We start from the raw sequence: 15,156 nt of genomic DNA on the forward strand, positions 1-15,156 counted from the left end.
TGGAGTGATACATTAGGGTTAACCATCGAATCATATACACTTGCATCAAGACAGAGAGGTGCAGGTTTCCACATGCCTTAAAGTTACCATTTTGGACATGAAGTGTTGAATCTATAGGTGAATCACCAGGAAACATACTTGAACCCATCTTGGCAATGTGGAAAACCCTTTTCCCATTGCACCTGTGTCTATCTCTTTCTCCCCAATGAATTTAACTCTGACCACATACCTTGCTGAAGCAGTTTTTTTTCTTTATTTCTCTGTTCCATATTGAAAGTACTCTTTTAGTAGTTAGTTCTGCATTTCGCCTTAAAACAATAAACAACTGTTTGTCAGAATAATCCACTTTTTTTGCTAACATTTTGACAATGCCAACTGTGGGGTATAGATATTCACTTAAAGGACATTGGCAACGAAAATTTTTATTCGCTATTTGTAAAGTGTTCAACCGTCTAATTATAGATATGGTGTTAATTTGTTCCAAAAATGTTTCGTTTATGAGTTATTTTTACCACAATTCAGCCAAAATTTGGACCTCGTCCGCCATATTGGATCAATTTTTGAAAAAATTATATTTGGCGGAAGTGACGTCATTTGATGGGTTCCCTAAACACATCAATATATTTTACTAGCATGTTTACTGTGTTTATCGAGATTTTTTGCTCTAAAAAGGGAGTTGTAGTTTTTTAATGATTGTCATGGAACATATTAACGAAAACCATGCACTTAGAGAAAGTGTTGCCCTACCAATATGAGCCAGAGGCGCAGGGAAAATCTTGTGATATATATCTAACGATAGCGATGCCGAAAACGGTAGTGATCCATCTTCCTCTGACGAAGATTTCGATCGCGAGTTCGAAAGAGCGAATGCCGGGCGCCTTGAAAAACTTACTTGGTGTAAATGTGGACATTGCGCATTATTAACAAGGGCTGTAGAATGTTATTGCTGCTATGAAAAAGCACTAGAGTACGACGAATACGAACATTTCGCAAACTCGCGCTTCGTCGTATGGTCACTCAAATAGTATTTTGTCGTGTCGTATGACATGTTCATTTGATTTCTCTCACATGATACGGCAATTCCTCCAAAAGGAACAAATAAACCGTGCGTTTGATGCTGTTCAATTAAGTTTAGATTTAATTGGGGAAAGAATATATTTAATACAAGTAGATTCTGGTCCTATTTTAATATTATCGCTGCTATTTCGCCGTTTAACAAGATATGATCATTTATGGTTGCGTTGACACGTCGCAGTTAATTTGCACAGGATTGAAGATTTAATATATAAAGCACGAATTCCAAAGTGTAAGACAAAGTGAACGTATCATGCCGTTTATTTACATTTTTGAACAATTGAACTTCTATACTTTTTAAAGTACAATGGCTTCTGAATTTCGCGATCGAACAACATTTAGGTTTGCAAGGCATCTAAATGAATATCAGAATATGAACTGTATAAAATGCACCGCATATAATGTCAATTGCACGGCATATAAAGAGAAATGCACCGCGTATAATGTCAATTGCACGGCATATAAAGAGAAATGCACCGCGTATAATGTCAAAAGGACAGCATGTAAAGAAAAATACACCGCATATAATGTCAAAAGGACAGCATATAGAGACAAAAGCACCGCATATGATGAATATATACCACGTAAGACAGCTATGGCATTCCATAGTATTGTTTATGTTCAGAGCCTTTATATTGAAGACTAGCATGTGCGCGACACGCCGGAGTTAACGCCAGAAAAGGCGTCTTGTTTATGCTAAAATATAGTAAAATTGTAAGCAGGGGAAAATATGCGCGCCTTAGCCTTAGTATAAATCTAAATATAAGTAGAATTCTAAACTTTGGGAGATTGGTTATTAGTTGTGTTGTGTTGTCACCGTAACGTCAGCGATGTTTTGCAAATTTTGGAAGTGGGGGAACGCCGAACGCGTATTTCAAATTTCAATGGGCGTTGCCTATATATGGGCGTGGCCTATATACGGGCGTGGTCAACTGCCTGTAATAAGTTAATAGCCAATTTAGGCATTGCCAAAATACATATAATACAAATTATACAATATCATGTTATACAAAGAGTAAATTCAAACTAATTATCTTGTTAAGACTATGTTCTATATCAGTGATATTTATGTCTAAAATGTCTAAAGTAATTGCCAAAGTCGTTGTTTTGCGACTGTCTGCTCCTGCTGACTTTCAGCATCTTCCTCTAACTTTCTCTTTCTTACTCTTTCATCATTGGCCGAATGATGTTTTCGCAGCCAGGACTTAGTATATTTTTCTGGATTCCAAGCATTAATCGGAGGACCAACAAGTTTAATAAACATTAAATTCGATATTCGTTCAACAAGTAGGCGATTTCTTACTGACGTACAAACCAAGTTCATTTGACTAAACCCACGTTCGCATTCTGCCGATGAGACCGGGATACAGGAGCAACATCTCAATAGAGGTTGGAGATCGTCAGGTACTCGTCTCCCTTGACTATCAACATAGTCTTGGAACGCAGGCACTGTTGAACTTCTTGAAAGGGAAAACCGATCGCACAATGATCGTACCTCTTCCTCACCATAATTTAGATCAAGATCCTGTGGCCAATAAGTCGGGTAGAGAACGCAAATCTGATCAAGAAGCTTCTGATAGGCAGCACTTTCGCGAACAGTTCCAGAGGCACATGTGGCAAAGAGACGATCTTTCATTGCATCTAGCAATTTGTCTATTAGTGCATTAGCATCAATATTGACATGTCTACCATTGGAAACTAGCGGTACAGTGCCAAATTTTCCTTCCTTGACCGCATCCTTGGCTATCATCAACTTTGTTCCAGTCTTGCGCTTCAATGTTTCGATGCTTCTCATGGACCGCTTGATACATCTGTCGGCTTTGACAATGTTCATTGAACGGTGTTGCATGGCCTCGGAGAGCTCAGAAAGCTCAAAAAGAACATCACACATGAGTGCCAAGTCCAACAAGAATTCCTCCGACTGGATTCGCTTGTTTAACCCCTCGTACATTGTTGAATTCTTTCCTTTTTCAGCTGCTTTGTCTTTGAAGTGTTTGCAGAGTGCTTCGTAGTTGTTCCAAACTGCCAAAACCGTCCTGTGACTACTCGCAACCCATCTCGTACTCAGTACCTTACCGATCTTTAGAAGCTGGACATCTAGACTTTTAGCAACTTCTCGTAGTTCACGCACATTTTTGGGCGATTGGCTGTAAATTGAATACAGTCTTTCAACAAAAATCTTAAAATGGTTTATTCCCGTCAATTCTGAAATCGCATCGTCAACCGCAAGTTCTAGGCGATGATTCAAACAGTGCCAGGTGATGAGATTTGGAAAATCATTCATAAGTAGCTCCATGACTCCCGACTTCTTTCCAGTCAAGACACTAGCTCCGTCTGTTGTAAATGCAACAAAATGTTCTTGCAAGTAATCCATGTCAAACCCATGCCGTTTTAAACAAGCAAGTAGTGCTGTATGAACCTCTTTTGCACTTTGACCATTTGTCAACTCCACCAAGTCCAGAAACAAGAATTGTGCTTCTTCTGACCTTTCGAGTTGAGCTTTTAAGTAAATTATCAGTGTTGAAATACCAGACACAGTAGTAGACTCGTCGATCAGAATAGACACTTTCCCTTTGTTTTCTTTGATGGTCTTGCAAATTGTGGAACGCATCTCATATGCAATATGGTCAATTATAACAGTTGCAGAAGATCTTGAATGCAGCCCAGTCCCCATATCGAGCCCATTATGAATTTGCAAGTCAAATAACCCTTCGATATCGTTTAACGGTCGATCATTCTTTGCTATATAATAGCTCGTGCGAAAAACTCTTTTTGTTGTATCTAACCATTCAGTATTCATGACGTCTATATGCGCAGGCATGATGTTCTTCTTCTGCTGATTCACCATCTCTTCTGCTCGTTTATGTGCATCGCTGTTTAAATGTTTGTAAATTTTTTTACGGAGTGAAGTTAACCTAGCTTCTTGCGAATTCCCGTAATATGTCACGCTTGTTGCTTGCCATTCTGTACTCAGGTAACGGCCTTGTGTTCTGTGCGGACCAAGATCTTTTGCGGAAATACAGAAACTGCACCCAAGTTTTCCATTCTTACACTGTAGCCATGGGTAGAGTTGTTGTTTTTCGTGCCACATTTTATCCGTCCAGATCGTTGGCTTGTCAATCACATCAGCCGCTGTCGATGGACCTGCAGCTTCGTCAATTTTGTTGGTTTCGACATGTTCGCTATGTTCACCTGCATTTTCCGGTTAGGGTTCTTGTTCTGGTACTTTCTCGTTTTCTGCAACTAAAACTTCAGCTGACTTTTTAAAAAATCCAGTGATTGTAGGTTGTTTGGACATTTCCTTACCAACTTATAAAACCTAATATTCTATTTCTTAAGTGTTTTTAGCACAAGGACGATAATATCTTTTGATATTATTTTATTCCTTAGAAATCCGTTGATACTTGATACCGTTCTACAGAGATGTCACCCTTGAGAGTGTTTAGTGAGACTATATTATTACTAAATTTACAAGCCCTTTTATACTTTAGCTAGTAAAGGCGAGGCAGTAAGATTAGCGTAAAATATTTGAGAAGTATTACGCACTGGGCGAGTTTATTTCCTAACAGAATTATACCGTGTTCGTCAGTTTCAGGCATTTCCTTGCGCGCCTACCGGAAACCACATAATGTGTGCAAAACATTAGCGTGACTGCGTGACTAGGCACTTCATGTTCTTCGAAGGTTCTAGATACTAACAAATTTGAATAAGCGGAATCACTTCAAGGCTTGGCTACCAAGCACGGATCTATATATATTTTTTACCATATGTTGAGAAATTACAATAATCGATCATGCATTAATGTTCTATACTTTTATAATGAGTTCTATACTTTTATAAATCTTGTTTTGGGGGAACGCCGTTCCCCAGCGTTCCCCCTGCAAAACATCGCTGCGTAACGTCCTGTTGTGTATCGACGTGCACTGCATGTGTAAATATGTGTGTACATAGTTCATATTCAATGTTCTCTTCCAAATATTTTTAAAAACATGTCCCCGCAATGTTGATGCATTAATTTTGCATAGGTATTTGATTCTGTCCCCCCTCTATACTCTATTTTACCAAGTTTTTCAAGTTGCCATATGAGAATACAACAATAGTTTATATAATCATATTTCCCGAACCCATCAAATGACGTCACAAATGTATGCTAGCATAAATTAGCATAAGGCTCGATTTTCAAAATGGCGGACCACCGAGGAACATTTTTGGAAATTTTCACAAGAACCAAATACGATAGACACACAAAAACATTAAATTAAGTATTTCCTAGATGATTTCAACAGATTTGGCAAATAAAAATTTTTGTTGCCAATGTCCTTTAAGTGTTCAGCCATAGAAGCAGAAAAAACCACAGGTTCTTCTGTGTCGTACAAATCTAGCAGGTTGTCAGTATTATCTTGTGAGTCAGGCTTCACAGGTTTATCTGTATTATCTTGTGAGTCAAGCTTTATAGGTTTATCAGTAGTATCTTGTGAGCAAGGGCCGCGGAACCATTTAGAAAGTGAGGGGCACTGACAAAAAAGGGCACTTTCTCATATAGAACTATATCACATAATATTAGAGCTGCTCCCGATTAATCGATTATTTTTCCCCAATCGATTATGCTTAACAGTATTCAGATAATCGGATCATCTATAACACCACACAGCATAATGAGGGAATGAGTTAATTTCTTTCCTGATTAAAAAAATTGCGACAAGATTGTGATGAAATGACAAACATTAAGGCAAATATCAATCGCAGCGTGAGAGAAAGGTTTCCTGTTTTTTTTTCCGCACGTTTGTAAGCATCGTTGTAAGGTAATAAAGAATAAAGTTATATTTTAATTTGCTAATGTTATGTTCAATCAAGTTTTGAAATAAAACTGTATTCTTTATTCAGTAATGCCACAGGTATAATACTTGCTTACAAATGTGCAAAAAATCGGGAAGCCTTTCAAGTGTGTGCCATGAGCAAAACATATTTGTTATTGTTGGCTAACTTAACCGCCCAAACGTCAGTTTCATTGCTCAAACATGACACTTGGCATGGTGTAACAAACGTTTTGAAACGTGAATAAGGTTTTAAAATCCGAATGCTGCAAGGTTGGACGCAAATTTTAATCAGGTTAGAGACTTAGAGTGGCATTCACCTTGCGCTTTGTTGCACAGTTTTCTGTATTTTCGTCATGTCTAAAAGCCGAAGTGACGTCTGGGATAATTTTGTTGCAGAGAATGAAACATCAGCAAAATGCAAACACTGCAATGCAACAATTCGCCGACATGGCAATACAACAAATCTTCGAGAACACCTTATTAGATTCCACTCGAATGTTTACCAACCAACCGCATCAACTAGCGCTGGCAGTTCATCGATAATGAGCTTTTTTTAAAAGAAGATTGACCCATCAGGAGACAAAGCAAAAGAGATCACTGCGCATATTGCCAACATCTGTGTTAAAGATTTGCGTCCATTTAGTACTGTTAAAATGCTGGGTTCCATGCTCTCATTTAGCATGCATGGCCAACCTATCAAATTCCAAAACGAGAAACGATCCGCCAACTGATCATGCTTCGACACACTGCGGGCATAAAAGCTTTAAAGAGCGAACTGGAAAGATTGAAATCAGTTGTCTCTATTACAACTGACGGCTGGACTAGCCGAGTGCATTAGTGGAGTTTGTGTCAAAGACCCTGAAAGCCATGCCATCACCTGCAAGCAGCAACATTGCTGCTGCCACTTCATTGGAACTGGAGATCTTGCCATCGCCAAAGAAAAAGTCCAAGTCAGAGATAGCCATGGAAGAGTTGCTTGGTAAAGGAAAATCGAGCTCTGGGGAATCCACCTGCAAAGTAGAATCTCACACGGAAAAGAACCAAAGGATTAATAAGGAGATTCAGCAGCTCAGCAACGAGGCACCAATTGGTTTGACGGAAGATATGTTAATGTGGTGGAAAGAAAACGAGAAACAATACCCTCTTGTACGAAACCTTGCCGCCAGAGTGTTAGCAGCTCCGCCAACGTCTGTGCCAAGCGAGCAGATTTTCAGCAAGGCTGGGCTTATCGTCTCAAAGAAACGTGCCGCGCTTAAGCCAGCCATTGTAGACACACTTTTATTTTTAAGCAAAAATAACATGTAGGCTCTGAGTGACAGTCACATTTTTAATTAACTGTATTAGAATTTAGACTGTTTACATACACTGTATTTGTTACGTTCTTTAGTCTTTAATTTTTTGTTTTCTTGAAAAATTACTGTAGATTGATCAATTTGACAGTTTTGTTGAACAGATAGATAATAAAGGACTATGATTACGAATACATCTTAGTTAATTAAACCTGTCATAATTCATAAACAATTAAACATCCTTAATATATAATCCTCTCTGTCTTTTCATGCATGTCTCTTGTGTGAAGTGTAAGAGCGCGAGAAAGTGCGCAATCTATAATTGTGATTAACATTCATTTTAAACGCAGATTTCAAATGTTACGCTGACTGGCGCAACCCCCAAAAATTTAGCAAAAACGTTAATTACAAACCACCATTGGTATGTCATATTTAAATTAATTATCAATACGATTAGTCAATATTAATCTATTGTTGACAACGACTAATCGATTACAAAAATTAACCGATGGGAGCAGCTTTATCACATGTACCCCCATACATCTGTGAAGACAGTGAAACTCACTGGCAATCACTGAAGTAGTTTTTATTTTGTTTACGCATATCAAAATTTTCCAAAAAATCTAATGCAACGTTTGTTTTTTTGAACGAATTGTTTTGCAATGACTTGCAAGTTCAGTTTATCTGTTCTATCCTTGTTGACATGCAGCACCATCAGATTACTGTAATGTGCGTTGGTCATTGTGCTTCTTAAATATGTCTTAACACAATGCTGTCCTGAAAATGATCGTTCTCCTGAGGCAGCACTCATTGGGGCAAGTAGGTAGATCTGTAATATTTGGACGAGATTAGGTAACGCAAGGTTGATCTGTGACTGTGTTGGCTTTTCTTCAGTGCAAAATAGTGAAGTGATAGTGTCAATCGATGTGACCTTTTTTACTTCTGGAAGGCGTTGATTTATTACTCCTTTTAAAAAGTTTAGCTCAATTTCAAGCTGTTTAAAATCGCAGTCGTCTTTGTACAGGTGCCTAACCACGTTGTCTAGGTCAAATTCTAGTCATTTAGGTTGTTTTTCAGGGATTCAATACACGTAACGGTTGTTTGCGCAGTTACTGAAGGATTTTGCAAAGTAATTGCAACTTGCTCATACACTGAAGATATTGTGGGCAAAGCTGTATCACGTACTGATGCCTTGGTTGTTTCTTTAGCAATGCTGAAAATTGTGGAGTACAGCGCCTCATAATTATTTATGATAGCTGAGATGGCTTTAGTTCTAACTGTCCATCGGATAACAGCAATAGAGGATTCTCAAAATGGTGTTGTCGTCTTCCAAGCTTGAGCAATGTGTTGGTATTGAGCCATTTGTGCTGGAGAGGACCGAATAAAGACTGCTAATTCTTGCACCAAATTCAAAGTGTCACTTAAGCACCCTGCCATGTTGGCCGCACCATCATATGTCTGCCATCGACAATCTTCAAGTTGCATCGCAACCAAACACCTTTAAGGGAAAATGTTATCATTTCCTTGACAGGCTAGGCACCTTAATGTACTGAGCTGTTGCATCAGCATTCTTCTTCGAGTTCCTTGGCCCTTCTTTAACGCACTGACCAAAGCTGCTGCAATATCACTTTTTGGGTCATCAAAACACAAGACTTTTTTACTGGCTTCCTGGTGAAACTTTGACTCTGAATGTTTTTTTAATTTTCGTGGCATTTCTTCCAGTTGCTGAATTCGCCTGTTGAAAAAGCATCTTCTCCAATTATTACAAAATGTGATGAGTGTTTGTTTGCCTTTTTGCAGAAAAAAACAGGCGATTGTACCTTTCATCATGCAGTATGTAACCCATGTGTACTTGGCGAAAATAGAAGATGGACATGTACACACTTTTCCTTCTCTACTAGTATTTTGCTTTAATGATGTACATTTTATGATGTCATCAGTGCGATGGAAAGCCTTTTCATTCACCTTTTAACAACAGGAATCGAGACAGGGCTGGCAGTGTTCCAATTTCAGCTGATGATTCATTTGCCATACTTGTACAAGAATCCGAAAAGTTGGAATGAGTAGATGCTTGCTTGTCAGGAATTGCAAAAGTGAGCAGTGCTACAGACATTGCAGATAATAGTGCTGGCATATTAGGTGTAACACAAGAACCATCATTACCATCTGTATGTGGCATAGCCACCGTCGTTACAGTCGAGCTTGGTTCAGTATTGACATCTGCTTCGTTTTCGAGCTCAACAACTGTATCAGCTGGAACGTTGTTTACAATTTTAAAAAAGCTAGTAAGCTTTGGTATTTTTGCTGCACTTTCAATTAATAAATTTCGTCTCTCAGTACTAGGCATCGTAAATTTGTCATTACCTACTAGCACAGCTGAGCTAGCAGGTTTTTACTACAAATTCAACTATTTGTTAGCTACGTTGTGTTTTGGAATCAAATCTATAATTTTCAATTAAACAATTAATTATGCGAATAGTCGGACTTCTACGAAGACAGCTAAATACAAATAATTATATTTGATTTTGATCCTAGTGCCCAACGAAGACCAGTTTTCGTAGGTTATACCTTACGTAATTATTAATTACAACTGCAATGCAACATTTTGCTACATACAAATATCTACTGAGTCTGAGATCATGTACTCCTGTTTCATATTTTTTGTTAACAATAACGCACATTTAATGACTCAAAGAAGGGCATGTTCACTTGAAAAAAGGGGCACATTTTGGTGTTTTCAAAAAAGTGGGGGGCACCATGCCCCAGTCCCCCCCCCAGTTCCGCGGCCTTTGCTTGTGAGTCAGGCTTTACATCTGCTGTTGCTGCAGCTGTAAGGTCAATACTGACTGTACTATTGCATCAAGGATATTTATCAGGGTTATCAGGCTCTTCAATCTGGTCTGAAATGTTTGAAAGGGAACTAGTGGAAGGATTATGACTTATGACTAGCAGGATGGTTCCTTGTCTGAACCTGGTATGAACACAGCTTGCTGCCCATCTTCATACAGTAGGTAGTATGTTCGACTCTCAGCATATAAATCACTGAAAGTTTTTCCACTTTTGCTCAGCTTCTTTACACAACATAACATATGTAGTATTTGTTGGAACCCTTTGCTTCTTCTCACACCATTCCATGAGGCCAACATAAATGACAACATTTTCTATCTTGTTTTTCTTCTTATCACTTGACCTTGATACTCTTTCTTTCGATTCTTTCCCTTTGCTTAGTTTATAATTGGCAAAAGACTTCACTGTTGAACTTGTAAATGGGCATTCCTCATATTTTGGTGTTGAAGAAGCTGAAAAATATAACAGTATATTGATGCAGAGACAATACTCTTGCATGTTTGGCAAATAAAACATGCTGCTTATATGCAGCAGCAACTACAAGAATAAATGGAATACATTGGTTGGCTGGTACTGAGTTAAATCTAGGAATTGAATTTACATACCACTATTTGTATACTGTAAACACAAGTGGTTTTTTTATTTTTTTTATAGAATTACTCCCCAATATCAATTCTGAATATATTGCTAAGGGAAAAACGTATTGGAATGCCACCCATGGACATGTAATTATAAAATTATCTTTATAGCTTGTCAGTATAGTTGGATTCAACCATGCTGCCAATAGAATACTCCATGGAAAATTTGTTACTGGGACCTCTTATGGCAGTGATTGTGTTTATTCCTACTCATCAATAAAAATTTCATCTTCGTGGTGAATTTCTGTAGTACACATGCCTATTAAATTCTATTAAAAGGCTATAAAAGCATGTGCAGTACTGCAGTAACTGTTCATTTGGAATATGTATGTTTTAAGCCCACCGACACAAATCATAATGCAAACCAGTGGCGTAGCTACAATCCTGGCCAAAACCATTGACTACACTCAAAATGATTTGTAGTTTTTTATGCAAAACATCAACATTTCTGTCTCAATTTCCCCCCTCGCCCCCCTAATCAATGTTGAGTCCATGCTGAATACTTGAATGAGTTCTGACACATCACCCAACATTGATTTGTGCGGGAATGGGGGAGAATTTTGAAATATATTCCGTGACTACTGAATGTAGTGGCAATTAACACTGAGTGTCGTCAATGTTTTGACCAGGATTGTAGCATCAATAATTGTATATTCATGTTGACAGACTGCAAAGACAATAGATTTGAAAAGAAATTGATAATGCAGAACATGAATATATTCTGCCCCCGTAATTATCGATGCTGCTACACCACTGATGCAAACGTAGGAAAATATAACATACCTTTTACCAGAATATGATCGCAAACTCCTAAAACCAACCAAAATATCGCGCTCAAAAGTGAAAATGGCACAAATAGGATCATTTCGGGATATATTGGGGTGTTCACACCATCAATCTGTAATGTTATTCCAACATGAAGTAATTTGTCAACCGCTGACCAAACCGCTTACCAGTTGTTGATTTTTATCAGCCATTCATCAAGATAGAATTGTTCCATACTACATGTAATATTCTGGTTCTAATTTCTTTAGGAACCAGTTATCTGATATTGTCAAGGCAGCATACATTTACATACTGGATCAAACAAATTTATACTTGTTATTTGTTATTGAAGTGCTTGTTAAGCTATTCTTGAGGGAACGAAAGGCTGTTTCTTGCTCATTGGGCCAGTACCAAGTGGCAGTTGCTTCTGTTAAGTATCGTAAGGGCCGAGAGATGGTTGCATATCCTTTGATGAAACACGAGCAGTAGTTTGTCATTCCTAGAAAACTTTTAATCTCTGCAATGTTGGTGGAATGTTGATAGCTTTAACTTTGCTGGGGACTGGAGAGACTCCATCTGTACCAAATACAAGCCAAAAAATGTTTCTTGATTGAAGGGGCATTTGTTTTTGTTAATAGTCAGGCTTTTTTCATGTAGACAATTGAATACAGCTTCTAAGGTTTTCCTAGTTCGAGAATATCCTTTAGGGATTTATCAGGTTTGCAAAGTGCTTGTTTGCGTAGAAATTATTAGCTGCAGTGTTGAATAACTAGAGATAAAATTATTTGAGATAAACATCTGTAAACTCACAGTTTTTGGCTAATTATCTAAGCTCTGTGACAAAATCGTAGAGTGATTGGTTAGCTTTTTGTTTGCAGCTTCTAAAATTGAATATTTCCATTTGGATGTTTTGTTTAGGTTTGAAATAGGTTGCAAGTACCTTATTAGTTTCATTGTAAGTGGCAGCGCTGTTTCCTTTCTCAGCTTTGTAAATATTGTCAACTGCCTTGCTGACCTAGTGGAGTAGAAGGCCATGTTTACAATTGTCATCTCTTAGATTCATGCCAACAAATCGATTTTCCAGTTAATTTATGTATTTTTCCCATCTTGAGCGAGCATTGCCAACATTTGTCAACATCGTAGTTGAATGTCAAAAATTTAGGCAAGGAGTTCATATTTTGAACTTTGCTGTTGAGTCACCTGCGTGTAATGTACAAATCCAAAGGCTTTAATGGGACAGTGCTAAACAGCAAAACACTTCACAAAACAGTCCAAATTTTAGCAAAAATCCCTCAAATATCTTTAAAAATGTAGTTGCAAGTTTTAACGATTCAAATTTGCAGAAAATGGCCTGTAGCTGCGCCCGATTCAGCATCAGCGCGTTCTGAACAATGTAAATCCTGCCGCTTAGCTGATTGTCATTTTGGAATATGAAATCAATTAACTGTTGTATGTTCAGCTTTGCTCAACCAATAATATCCTGATAACTGCTTATTGTCGTAAATAAACCTCCCATGATTTCAATACGACATTTCACTTGTATATTTTTTGTTTTTCACATTCACAAATCACAATTCTACGATAACACAACACATTGTTTTTGTTCGTCCGAAAAACTAACCACGTTACCCCCCATGGACTGTGACACATGCATACGTCACATCCGTGTAGCACAGCTGATCTCTAACAATAACTCAACTAACGAAATCTCCAACACCCTCCCCCAATATAAATTCGGAGAAGATATATTTGTTCTGTTCCTGGAGATTTTAGGATTATAGTTTGTTGTTGTTTTTTTGTCTTAAAGAAATGTGTTCCAACTGTTTTGTTCGACCTTTGGTCATAAACTAGTACACATTGTCCGCATCTTCGGATTTCAGTAGCTCTTGAATTCGTCGACCCGCATCCACCGCGGCCTGTCGCTTTGGACGAAAGATCTCTGCTTCTGGATTAAGTTCGGTTGGATTATGTTTTCTTTTCCGATCACACGACAGTTCCAACGAGAACAAATGTTGAACCGCCCTTTCCAGTTGTCCTTTACCTGCACGAACTTTTGCAACCCTTACAATACCATCCTTTCCCGCGATGAGCTCCTCGATTATACCCAACGGCCATTTCCCACGATTCCTTTCGTCTGTGTTGAGGATTACCACATCACCCACTGCTGGCACGTCTCCCTTCGAGCCGATTAAATTTCGATGCCTTTCTCTTAAACTTCGGAGATATTCCTGGCTCCAGCGCTTCCACAAGGCTTCTTTACACTTGCGTAAATGCTTCGCACGTTTCCGTAAATCTTGATTCTCAATTCGATGAGGTTGAAGCACAGGTACAATGCTGCTGTTGAGATAAAGCATGCTACTTGGTGTTAAAACAGGGAGTTGTACGTCATCTTCCACATATCCGAGGGGCCTATTGTTTAACGCCACTTCCACGTCTAATAGCACTTCCTCAAGCTCGTTCCATGCTAGAAAACCGTTGCCGATTGTTTTATTCAATGCTCCTTTAACCAAACCGATCATCCGTTCAAACTGCCCGCCCCACCACGGGGCGCAGCTCAAGTTGAATTGCCAGGTTATCTGGTTGATGGATAAAAAATTTTGTATTCGCTCATCCTCCCACACAGCTTTCATCCACTTCGCGGCGCCAATGAACGTTCCGCCATTATCTGAATATATTCGTTCAGGACGCCCTCTTCGTGCAATAAATCGCTTGAGACTCAAAATAAACTCTGTTAGCTCTAAACTCGGCAAAAGGTCCATGTAGATGCCCCTTGTCAAACTGCATGCATACAGTAAAACATATGATTTCCCATCTCGTCCATTTCTCTTGCGATATTGTATGGGACCAGCATAGTCAACCCCAATCACTTGATATGGATTAGTACCCTGCGTACGAGTAGTGGGTAGAACTGCGGTCCTTGGTGTTGCATATGCTGATAACCTGAATCTCTTGCAACCGTAGCACTGGTTACGAACCTTCCTAACGAGTCGTCTTAGCCTCGGTATCCAGTATCTTCTGCGCACTTCGGTCATTGTCATACCAATACCACCATGCATTCTCTGTGCAAGTATATGACTGTCCGAAATGAATGCGGGATACTCCCCTTGAACGCGACCATGACATTCTAGAACACCGATCTTATTGGATTTGAGGTTTGCGCAGCCCGGTCTTCCTCACTAGTTGAACTTTCTTGTGCATGTTTGATGAACAATACTCTCTGACGTTCCATCTCGGTCGCGGTCAAAGGTCCCGCGATGCTAGCGGTCTCTCGACTTCGTAATGGGTTATTCATGAAACGTTGGATCCATGAGCATATTCGGATTGCCTTCTGTAAATTAAATTTTGCAAGCACATCGTCTATTTCGTTATTTTGTATCACAGCGACATTTACAAAGTCTTTCACAGGTTTTGTTTCAGCTCCGCTTTCAACTGATGGCTTAGCAGTGATATTTGTTGGCCAGGATCCCGGATCTTGTAGCCATGTAGGTCCGTTCATCCACAGGTCTTGCTTACTATGCTGATTTCCACGACTACCCATGTCCGCTGGGTTGTCATTGGTCGGGACATACCGCCACATAACATCATCATGATCTCGGATCTTTCTTACACGGTTTTCAACGAACTGTTTGTATGTTTCAGTTCCTTGTAACCAATACAGGACCACTGTGCTGTCTGACCAACATGTTGTTTCATTCAGTGGAAATCCCTTCATAGCTTCTTTCACAT

General features: G+C 38.9%; 3 protein-coding genes across 3 annotated transcripts; 1 reads left to right on the forward strand and 2 right to left on the reverse strand.

Moving 5' to 3' along the window:
• Positions 1 to 2,155: 2,155 nt before the first annotated feature.
• On the reverse strand, positions 2,156 to 3,748 carry LOC114528338 (E3 SUMO-protein ligase KIAA1586-like). The gene has a single exon (XM_028549964.1). It carries the CDS (start codon positions 3,746 to 3,748, stop codon positions 2,156 to 2,158), a length of 1,593 nt encoding a protein of 530 aa, XP_028405765.1.
• A 3,010-nt stretch (positions 3,749 to 6,758) lies between these two features.
• LOC114528339 (zinc finger BED domain-containing protein 1-like) lies at positions 6,759 to 7,196 on the forward strand. Its single transcript, XM_028549965.1, has one exon. It carries the CDS (start codon positions 6,759 to 6,761, stop codon positions 7,194 to 7,196), a length of 438 nt encoding a protein of 145 aa, XP_028405766.1.
• A 6,081-nt stretch (positions 7,197 to 13,277) lies between these two features.
• LOC114528340 lies at positions 13,278 to 14,189 on the reverse strand. Its single transcript, XM_028549966.1, has one exon. The coding sequence runs from the start codon at positions 14,187 to 14,189 to the stop codon at positions 13,278 to 13,280; it is 912 nt and encodes a 303-aa protein (XP_028405767.1).
• Between the last annotated feature and the right edge of the window lie 967 nt (positions 14,190 to 15,156).

This window comes from Dendronephthya gigantea, unplaced genomic scaffold (assembly GCF_004324835.1).
Source record: "Dendronephthya gigantea isolate DGI-Jeju-01 unplaced genomic scaffold, DenGig_1.0 000049F, whole genome shotgun sequence".
Taxonomy (NCBI): domain Eukaryota; kingdom Metazoa; phylum Cnidaria; class Anthozoa; order Malacalcyonacea; family Nephtheidae; genus Dendronephthya; species Dendronephthya gigantea.